This window comes from Sinohyriopsis cumingii, chromosome 5, assembly GCF_028554795.1.
Source record: "Sinohyriopsis cumingii isolate HCF-2022 chromosome 5, ASM2855479v2, whole genome shotgun sequence".
In the NCBI taxonomy this organism is placed as follows: domain Eukaryota; kingdom Metazoa; phylum Mollusca; class Bivalvia; order Unionida; family Unionidae; genus Sinohyriopsis; species Sinohyriopsis cumingii.
In genome coordinates, this window is record NC_142965.1 from 35,046,567 (window position 1) to 35,058,571 (window position 12,005).

The 12,005-nt window shown below is 34.7% G+C and overlaps 1 protein-coding gene across 1 annotated transcript in view; it reads right to left on the bottom strand.

Annotated features, from left to right (window-relative positions):
• LOC149798926 (centromere protein I-like) overlaps positions 1-12,005 on the bottom strand; it is a 104,287-nt gene that overhangs the window by 24,920 nt on the left and 67,362 nt on the right. The window contains exon 13 of the mRNA XM_089957004.1: positions 6,676-6,806. Within this exon, the coding sequence (XP_089813130.1) occupies positions 6,676-6,806 (131 nt within the window). The remainder of the gene's footprint in view (positions 1-6,675; positions 6,807-12,005) is intronic.

The window sequence follows — 12,005 nt, forward strand, 5'->3', positions numbered from 1 at the left end:
CACTGGACCATCGCGTCTCCGGGATTTGTCTTCTGTGGCCTGTGACAAACCTGTCCATACCATCAACAATACAACCCACTTGAATGACGCCATTGACGCAATGCTTTTATTGTATCTGGCCAGTTCTCTGTTGCCACGAGAAAAAGACATACGGCTGGTGGAGTGCTCACAGGTTTCAGTTCCCCTACTTGGCCAAATTAGCTAGATGGTATCTGTCTGCACCAGCTTCAAGCATTCCGATTTTTTGGGATCGTTACTTGGCAAGAAAAGAGAAATGTTACTGTTGCTTAAATACAACCTACCTCGACTATTCTTTCAGTATTAGCTGCAGCCAGCGTACAATGATGTCTAACTTTAATCTTAAAGTATGCATATTATTAATTTTAATTATTATTGGGCTATCGTTATTAACATTTTTTTAGTTATTTATTTAAATCTAGTAATGGCGACCTGCATCACTGAAAGTAAGTTAAAAGACTAGCTTAATACATTTTCAATTGGCAAACCATAAGTTTTATCAGTGTTAGTTTTCAAGTTTTTCAAGTTTTATGTTTGTGTGATCTTTGTTTTCTATAAATTGCAATGTATGTCTTATCCGGTTTCTGTTTGTTTTTGTATAGAAGTTCAAATTCACTTGCCACATAAATAACCTTGTTATAACTCACATGAGAAAATACCTTAATACTAATAGGTTTATGTTTCTAAACTAGTCATTGTTATAAAACAAATAATAATGAAATAATCGGTCTCATAATTGCGGTATCGGCATAATCGGCAAAAGGTGACACCGGTACAGCTTTACCAATGATCTAAACATATATCAAGTTTGATCACAATATATCAGAAATGTGACCTCCAGTGTCAATAAGGAAAACCAATCAGATGCAGAATCACTTTATAATTGTAAAAGTGTTGCCCATTATCCAGCCTGTCTGAGATTTATATTATACAAATCCATATTCCAAGTTTTATTGAAACTAGATCAGAAATATGAACTCCAGAGAGCGCTGACGGACAGATGCATGCACAATGCATGACAGAGACAAGGTCATACCACAATCTCATTTGTCCTTATAAAATGGGTATAATAAGAAAAATTTCACTATCAACCAAAATATGTATTCTGTCAAGTGGTTACTATCATGGTGAACTGAACAGAAGATAAGTTAATAACTGATGAACTACCAAAATTTCACCTATCTACTAACAGCTGTATTACCAAAATTCCACCTATCTACCAACATTTGTCATTTAATTGTTGTTTATTTGTAATTCCAAACAACTACACCAAACTATACTTATTACAGGAAATGCTGCTCCTTTACATATACAGTAAAACCTGTCCTGAGCGACCTCTACTATGAGCGACCACCTGTCATTTCCGACCACAATCGTAATGCACAGATCGATTTTACTACATAAACGCTCTGTTATGAATGACCACCTGCTGAACGCGACCAGCGAGCGCGATTTCTTGGCAAAATATGCATTTTGACACTGCTATGAACGACCGCATTGCCAAAAAAACAAAACAGATTGACACCACTGACCTTAACTTAATCCTTTGTAAACACTAGAGCTTGGGATAAATGTAGTATGCAAACAAAGTGCACATTAAATAACACTAAAGTTGAACAACCATATACCGAGATAAACACCTCTAACCATCATTTAATCCTTTGTAACAAAGACTGCATAAATAGTAAAGATTGCTCTAATATAGTATTTAAAAAGAATTTGTCTTCCTACAGTACCAGTTTTGTGAAATTTACAACTCCAGCATACGGTGTCATTTGTAAACTGCAGTAAACCAGACTAAAGTACATGTCACTAACCGCCATTGTAGTGCCAAAGTCATGTGAATAGCCAGTAAGAGTAACTTCAAAGGGAGTAATGATGGATATACGCAGTCAATTTAGAGGTTTGTACTTTATCTTTATGAAAACTCACAAAACGCCGGTAGTCCTTATGTCCCAGTGAGAAATCATTTAAAAGGGCTTCAGTGTAGGTTTGAGTACATCGTTTGTCTTTCCAGTTAATCCATAATGCCTGGAGGGTGAATGAGCTCACTGTCTTTAATACTAGTAAGTGAGAATCATTTCCGGATTTTTTTTTAATTATTTTTTTCTTTCTTTTGTTGGTGTTTCACCAAGCCACCATCTGTTTACCTGGGTGCAGATGGTCGCAACCTTTGTTTATCGAGCTATAACGCTGTTGATTTAAACTTCGTCTCAGAATAAATGTATTGTTTCTTGATGAGTTAATTATGTCTTTTGGTTTCATTCATTGGTACATAATATATATTTATTCCACATTTCCCCAAAACCTGATCAAAACCAATAGTCTTTATAACGTCAACACTAATAACAATGGCAGAATCTCTGCTGAAAAAAAGAAAAATTTTAACACTGGAAGAAAGGATTAATGTCATTGAAAGAAATGAAAAAGGGGAGTCCGCTTGAAAGTAGCAGTCAGCTTAAGCGTCGGTAAAACGCAAGTTCAAAATGTATGCCAATATGGATCACAGTCTAGAAACTTCTAATGTATTCTCAGGGCCAGACTGGGAGAAGGATATTCTTCAGAGAAGTAAATCTGGTACTTCTCCAACTGCAGACAGTGATAGTGACAATGAGTCATCTGTTGGTGAAATTCTGCGTCAGGTTATTTCACATTCTACAGCCATAGAACATTTAAAAGAGATTAAAGAAGATGCTTTACAACATGGTGATCCCAAAATTTTGCCTCTTTGCTCAGAAATGGAGATACATGTTCAGACCAAACATCTGAGTAAAACATGTCAACAAAGAAGTATAATGGATTTCTTAAAAAAACAAGTGAATAAGTGTATAGAATAAGATATATACATCATATCTAACTGTTCATTTTTTGTACATATTAATGTGATGTTGAAATATAAATTTTATTCTCGTTGTTTGATAGATGTATATCTTTATTATATAAAGATATTTTGAGAGGAATGCATGCAATATTTAACAAGATTTATGAATAAAGGATATGATACATGTACAGTGAGTATGGGTATTATTTATTTTTCAACAATGCTAAACTATTGACCCTGAAAACCAGTCCATTTTCACACACCTCTTATGAGAGACCACCTTTCTTGAGAGACCGCTTTTGGTTGGCAGAAGGGGCGGTCTCTCATAACAGGTTTTACTGTTCTACCTGTTCTAATGGTCAAACACCTAGGCAGCTTGCACTGCATAACATACATAATTCAATTAACCATTATAATAATTATATTTCATTTTAGCGAAAAAATTTCACTATCAACCAAAAGTATGCCTCCGATAAAGTTAAAAAAATATCAAAGGAAAATCCAAGATTAAAGGATTATAAAGAAAACATTATGCTAAAGAATAATTTGGGTTATATTGGCTCTGGCAATTTGTCAGCCTATCTCCATAACCAATTAGCACTGACAGGAGGTTAATCAGATATTAAGATTCACCTGTCTACAACACTCAGGTAGTTTTCAATGTCAATCAGACCAGGATAAGGAGAATGTTTTCTCAATGAGTGCTAAATTCTGGAGAGAAGGGGAAATCTGCTTCTTTGATAGTGGACCCCCAATCTATAAATAAATGTGATATGGATACAAATTAATTTCTGTTCTTCTTTCTTCTCATAGTTTTGTTTCTTGGAGAAAGAGTGAGACATTGCAAGGCTGAAGTTTGGTGTAGTGGTAGCAGCATCAATATAGTGATTAACTTTTTTTCTTCTTCTGGAAAGCCACCAACTGTTAAAAAGGTAAGGAAGAATTTTGCAAGTTTTTTGTTTTATGATAACAACTGCTTAACTGTTTTATTTTGAATTAATCTATTAATATCAATAACACCCAGTTTGCTCACAACTTAGTCACTTCATTAATCAATTAATTAATTTCCAGTTTGCTGATTTTCAATGCAAAGACTGGACCTCATGCTGATGAGACACATGCCTGAAAGTGAATGTTATAAAACTGTGAAGCATAACCTTAAGGCTTTAAAGGTCACTTTATCAAACAGAAAAAATTTGTTTTACTATTTAGGACTTTACAGCAGTGTACATTCAAAATCAAGATTCTGACTTGAAATTTTTGTAAGTGTCATATTTTAAGGATGTACAAAGTCATGGTCATTGGGGATAATGGACCATATCAGCAGAATATATTTTGGCGCTAAATTGGGATAGGAAATTCATGGTATTGAATCACCAATGTACTGAATTACCTTGTTACGTAAACTTCTGCACATATCTAAATCCTGTATTATGTACTATATTAAATCCTGTATTATGTACTATATTAAAAAATGTATTATGTACTATATTAAATTATGTATTATGTACTATATTAAATATTTTTTCTCAAAAGCCTGAACAATGTATGCATTAACAGTACCCTTGGAGGTATGGATATCATAGTAGGTTTTTCTTTGCTTGCAAGAACACTGAGTAAAAATGCAGGATCTTGGCTATATTTAAAGCATTCTTAATAGTTATCAAGTAAGATTAAAACAGGTGCATAACAAGTTTGACAAAAATTCCATTAACAAAATTGACAGCTAGGCATCTACACTGATAAAACAGAATTATTTTACACAGAATGATATAGAAAAATCTCAGCAGTGGACATTTATCAATGCCAAAAATGAACCTTAAGCTGATGACATACCATATTTTGGTGTAAGATGCACTTATTTTACCTCATTTCTTATTTTCAGCAGGCCGCATGTTTCACAGAAGAGGAAGATAGAAAAAATCTTGGTTGTCCTGACAAAAGGATCAAGGCACTAAAGCTGTCTACACATGTTACATTAATTCATTATGAAATATTAAATCCATTACACTGTAACTAAATTGTTTACTACCTATATTAAATAATGCTTAAAAGCCTCAGTATCCTTGTTCTTCGACAGTTTCTGTTAATAAGCTTATTTCATTTCACATCACTGTGTAGCTGTTTGCTGTTATTCAACCAGACAGATATATATATATATATAAATATAAATATATATATATATATATATATATATATATACATACACACACACACACATATATACATATATACACACACACACATATACATACATATGACTTCAAAGTACCACATTCCAGTGGAACAAATATGATTATTGTATGCTCATGTTTTGCTCCATTAACTTTACATTGTCAGAATCATGCAGCAGCATTTTTCATAATACATAGCGTCATATTGCACAACACGTGTTTAGATATAGTATAGTGTATTAGGAACTACTTTGTAAGCAAACAATGTAAGTTCATGTAGTACATGTTTAGCTTTTGGAATCTGATTTGTTTGTAGGTGAACTAAACAAGTCATTTTGTCCATATGAAAAAAGAGATGATAAAGATAATGATGTGGATGAGTTCAGTGAGTCATATATGAAGCTTACAAAGAAGCAAACAAATGAAAATTTCAAAAAACAAATGTAAGAGAAATAGTCAAAACTTTTCACAAATAGAATAGATTAAACTATGAGCAGTGTTCTCTACCATGGAAAATAAGTTTTGGTTATTAATTTTATTTCCCCATCTTATATCATGGCATTTAATATTTCTTTGTTCCTATTCAATTGCCACAACTTCACCGACTCGCCATGGTCGTTTCAATGTAATCAGTGACAGCTAAAGCAGTGATGTGATAAACATAATTACATTGCTTTGTCTAGTTAAATTTGCAATTCATTTACTTTTCTTCAGAAAATAAACTTGGTTCTTTGTTTTACTTCTCATCCATGACCACAGTTTTTGATACTTCTTTGTTACAATACAGGGAGTAACGATTAATCAATTTGGTGCAGGGTTTGTATAGGTAATCAACAAAGCTAAAGTGTTTATGTGCAAAACATAATTACAAATCCATGTCTTATCTAAATTCAAGCTCAAACACTTAGATAAATTTCAGAAGTGTCATAGGCCAAATAAGTATCAATACTGGGCCTTAACTGTTACATAGCATGAACTATTTGATCTTGAATCTAAATGAATATAGGCAGAAAAAGGATCAACATGGGTTGTACAAGAAAATTGTACACTGTGCAAGACAGGTTGCCATCATCACCTATGCAAAAGTACATGGTAATAGAACCACTGGGATGGAGTCGTCTGCTTGGGAGTGGTGGAGAATGATAGATGAAGACGTACAATTGCTTTTGAGAGTAACAACAATGCTGAGCAATTTGAGGAATTTGATGCAAATGATTAAACTCTATCAATAAGGCCAAATTTAAAACGGCCCTTTAAAGACCAACAAAAAATCCTGTCCATATTCCACTTTTTTTTATCATTCTTTCTTTTATATCTTTAAAAAATAAATACTGGTCATGACTGTATGCTATGTACAAACAGAGAAGACTTGAGAAACAATCAAGTACTGATTTACTGTAAACAATTCAAACATTTTGTAACAATGATCAGTGCACTATCCGACATGGCCACCTTTTGCTGCAAATGGAGTGATATTATAAATTTAAAATATATCACATGTGTGTTATATGGCAGAATTAATTTTTAACTCATCCTGGGTCAAAAATCTGGGTACATGCTGTACACAAAAAAATATGGTACATGTCAGAAAGCTTAATTCTATGACAACTGTGGAGTGTAACCTTAATCATTTCCACATTTTGCAAGCCTTGTAATACTTACATGGGTTTGTTCTTGATAGTGTTGATATCAGACTGTGCAGATGTCTGATATGACACAAGCTCCTCATGATGTAATCTCTCTACAGCCACCTGATTCTGTAGCATGTCTGTCAATGCTTGTATTGTTTGGCACTGCAATGAAAACAAAGCAAGAATAACGGGTAAATTCACGCAATTCATGTACCATGTCTGTTGTAAATTGAACCTACTTTGAGCCTGATCTTTTATAGGAACCCAGATAAAATCAGCAACAAATCTTGTGATGTTACATAAAAATGCAAAGTTTCACTAATTTATCTCAAACTGTATCAAAGTAACAAAGCAGAAAAGAAAGAAAGATGGAACAAAGATGCCAACATGTGCCTGAGATTGGATGACAGCTGCCTAACAGCTAAATGCTGACCAATAAATCTGGGACAGTAAATTGCTTTCTGTAGAAATTCTTTCCAATGCTGTTAATCACACAACTTATGAAAACAAATATTTCAATGTTTTCTATTTTCATCAACATCTGATGGCATCATTTATCGAATACTGAAAGGCCTTTATGCCAGGATACTGTCAAAATTGGTAAAAATTCTGAGGAACATTTTTGTTACATAAATTAATTTCGTATTTTTAAATATTTGATGGTAGCCATATTTGAATGTGTACTGGCATCACTTGAAGAAAAAAGGAAAGCTTTTATGTCTATATGCGTTCAATCAATTTTGTTAAGTGTGTTCTGAAAGAAGTTGTTGAAAGGTGTCTTCTAAAAAATTTGATCAAATTCTATTGAATGCTTTTAGGTAAGAAATCATTTAAAACTTATTTGACTTATTGAAATGCTGAACATGGCTGATGGCTGACTTTATGCCTGAATGCGTTCTATCAAAATTTAAGAGAGAACAAATCTACCACGCTATTTCTAGTAATGTTTACCATATTTGTCGGTGGACAGACACCATTTGTAACAATTTGAAATGCTCTCATGCCAGAGTGCTATTTACCAAATTTGGTCAAATTATTTTCAGTGGTTTTTGAAAACAGGTTGTATGATATTGTTTCCATTTTTTGTAAATGATGAATCAATATCGTCCAAACAAAATTTGAAAGGCCTTGATGCAACAAAACTTCCTGTAAAACCTTATCCAGATCATGAACAAGGGATAAAGAAACACGTTTAGCCTTATGACTGGGTAGGCTAAAACAAAAGAACTTGAAGGGACAAATGAATGGAAATGCAAATACCACATCCCCTGTGTTTTGCAAAAAGATTGAGACAAAACTTAATTGAGTCACTGAATTTCCAGGATGAAATCTGCTGTTCATCAACAAAGATGTAAAGTCAATCAATTTATTGGATTTTCTTGTGAACCTGATGCAAATTTCAATTTTCAGATGTCTAATTTACACAACTGTTGCATTAAACTTATACTTTTGAATGTAATAAATCCTTTCCTTTCAGTTTTTTTGAGACTAAAAAAATTAGTAAATGTGGCTATTAAGGTGATAAAACAAAGGTGCCCCTAAAACCCAACTTCACGATTCTTTCTCCAGATCAGAAAAAATATCACGTTAAGACTTTGAATTATACAATTATAGATTAGAGTACAATACTCTCCTTGCCATTCATGATGCCCTCACTAGTTCTAGCATTCAAGTATGGAAGAGCAAATTGTACTGAAGATTTTCCAATTTCTTCACTGTAAAGATTAATCTATCTTTCGTAATTATTCTACATGAGACCTCCTTTATCATCAAGCTCAGCTTTTACTTACCTAGATAAAAACAAAACATTGAGCTTTAAGCTTGGTTGGGGTGTGTAGGTGGTGTAAAAGTAATTTTAATAATGTAATACTTACCTGTCACTACTGTCTGGCTTACCTCTATTGGGATAAGAATCCCTTCATCCAAATTCATAAATATAGAACAGAGAGAACCCAGAACTAGCCTGATGACCATGTCATAGGCTCATGCAATAAAAACTTCCTATGTGACTTGAACCCAGAAAACACTTGGCCAATCAATGCAGTGTGGGAGAGAAGGTAATCTTGCAATAGTGACCGTTTAGTATAAATTATTAAAATTAGCCTCCCCACCACTACTTTTTGATAGCAGTACTATGTTACCTAAAACTATTGCTTCGAGAATTTGTCAGCCCTGAGAGGGTGATGGCTTCAAACAACTATTATAAATATGATATACTCACCCTACTGTAAGCTGGTAGCAGATTTAGACACTTTTTGTGCTCCTGACTATTGGAACCAAGGAAAAAACCAAGGAAAAAATGCCTTTTCTGGTGCACCAAAGATCAGAGATAATAGGAGGAGAAAGTAGAGTGCAACTACCAAAATATGGCTCTCATAACATCTTGCAATGACGAATGATTAAGATACACCCATGAAGAGAAACAGCCCTAACTTCATGAGCATTAATTCTCATGAACAAAAACTCCCTGTAAGTGAGAGACTGGTAAGTTGTCTTGAAAGTGAGGACAATCCATCTGGAAATGGTGGATGCAAAAATATCAGCAGGGCCCTTAAGAAAAAGGAAGAGATGCCACAGAACTGTAAAGCACTCACTGGGCAAAGAAGTCTGTCTTAATCATCCACAGCAAAGATACAACTGGAACCAGTGATCTCAATAGGAAACAAAACTAGCAAAGAAGCTGGTTTTTCCCCAACAACCCAGGCTGACAAAGGAAAGAAACAGACTCATTATTAACACTGTACTGTCAACAAACTCTTTCTATAAATAAAGCAAAAAGCTCACTCATTCTTCTCGAAGATGCTAAAGAAATGAGGAAAAGTTTTAAGGGTAAGGTTTTCAATAGGAAGCTCATCCAATGGTTACTAGGGTGGTTTTGACAAAGTCCACAACATGCATGGGAAATTCCATCTGGACATCAGTGAGTGCAATAACAGTCTCTACAGCTTAAAATACTTTATACGATCAGAAGAGCCCTTAATAGCTGAAACCGAACATTCTCTGCCACTGCACTCAATGGGACATGGAGGACTAATACTCTTCCTAATGCAACAATTACAAAAGATTCTCCACTTTGCATTGTAAACTTTCAATATGGACAATCTCCTAGCCGTTGGTAGTCTGCGCTTGAAAACTTGTCCAGGCAGATAGATCACTTGAGATAAGGCAAGCATGATGGTTAAAAATCTCTGGACTGTTGTGCAGAAAAGATTCTATGTACTGCAACAGCAACTTAACCCCCAAGAGGTAATGTCATAGGTAGGTCTATCAACTGGTAGAGTATATTGCTGAACCACAATCTTTGAGACCACATTGGGGCTCATAACTGTCAACCTTTCAAAAGCCAAGTAAGGAAACTGAATTAAAAAATAATGAAATTGTGACATAAACTCAGGGATTTTTTAGGCCTTGTTTTTGTTATTGAAAAATAATTGCAGAAGGCGTTCTACACTATTTATTAAATACAAGACATCAATACAATTGATTTCTGCAATTTTTGATGTAATCTTCTTAATGATGGACTATCACAAACATCTGTATCCAAAGAGGCTATGACATTGTAGGCAGGGATGACAGTAGGTGGAGGCAGACATTTGGATGGTTGCAGAATATAACAGCTTTCTTCTGTTGCTGCCTTAAAGCTGAATTCCATCTGTTCCAATGTCAAATCAAATGATTCAGGTATTTCTATTTCATCCACATGAAGCAAACATGAAAAACTAGCTTAAAAAGGATATACTGGTGGCCACCTAGTGGGTAGAAAGGGGAGTTACCTGTAAGAATTGCTTCCTGTTGTTTATATAATACAGAGACACTAAGACATATTTCTGTCTTTCCAGGAGGGCTGGATTCAGAGATAGCAAAGAAAGGTATTCTAATGTAATATGAAAAGGTAATGTATTTGCTGGAGAAACATGTATAGGGCACAAAGACTGATGACAAGCCTCAACATTTTTAAACCAGGAAAATCCAGGCATAGATAGGTGTAATCTGGTCATTTGACATCCATTCTATTTTGCTGGGGAAAAAGAATGAGGGTTGGAGAGAAATATCAGTCCTATCCTTGTTCCTTTATCAATGATGGAACTCCACTGACTGATATTCATGGACTGGTCACCGGTCAGGCAACAATAATCTGATCAATGAGCCTCCATCAGACAATCAAGAGTGATAAATCTGCTTTCCCTTCTCTGGTGCCTTCACTGTGCCTCTGACCCTGATAGAGTGCTGCAATTCTTCAGGAACATTACATCTCTGTTCTGCAAAAAATAAATCCCATAAACTCCTGGGATTGAGGAGTGCCTACTGAGATAGATATCTGTGACTCTTTAAGAGTATTACTTCTCTTGATTTCACAAGACAAATCCCATATGCTCATGGGACTGAGGATAGCTGACCCTAATAGTTCTGGATTAGATTCCATACCCTACTGGAATGGAGGAGCCTTACTCCCACAGGACACCAAGAAGGTTCACATGCCCTCTTGGGGTCTAGAAGATAAAGATCCCATACTCTCATGGGATTGGGGAGTATTGGGCATTTCTTCCACACCTTATAAGTGAAACGATTCTTGGCCAGATCCCAAACATCATTGGTCTGAGTCCGAGTTTTTTCTGACCCTTATCACCCCAATTTTGATATTTGGATATTTATGTTCGGGTGTAGGGTCAGAGTCCATTCCATATCGAAAAGCTGGAATTTGCCAACACCATTTTGGTGTCGGCATGGGGTAGCCGCTTACTAGCCGGCCCATAAAACTTGAATGACCTTTCATCAAGATATACCTGTATGAAATCAATATGAATATGATTTATTTTCTCAGAAAATGCAATCATAGCATTCGTTTTGTCGTTAATCTAATGACAGATGAGGCGAAAGTACAACGTTACTGAAATTTGACCTGGATCTGACCATTTGCATTTCTAGTCATGAAGACTATACAACTCTCGCAACCTACATGTCATTGACATCAGAGATCATACAGTCACAAATTTATATATCTTGACTCAGCTGCATCCATGTTTCTGGTCTGTAATCGAATGTTTGGAATCATAATGTGGGAAAAATAGGAACTCTTTCAATTGTAATTATCAAAAAGATGCTATGTAATGATACAAGTCTATGTTCTTCAAATAAGTAACAGAAAAGAGTGAAAACAAGCTTTTTAAAATTTAACAAATAATTTATTTCCCTAGATTACAAAGTGAAAATTAAGAAAAAAAGAACTTACAGTATTGAAAATTAAATCCAAATTGTAGACTAAGAGTTAAAACACAAGTCCTATCAATGAAAAGTTCTAAGTGACTCTCAGTTCAAATCCTGATGAAATTCAAGATGGAAGGCGATGACATCTGTAATAAC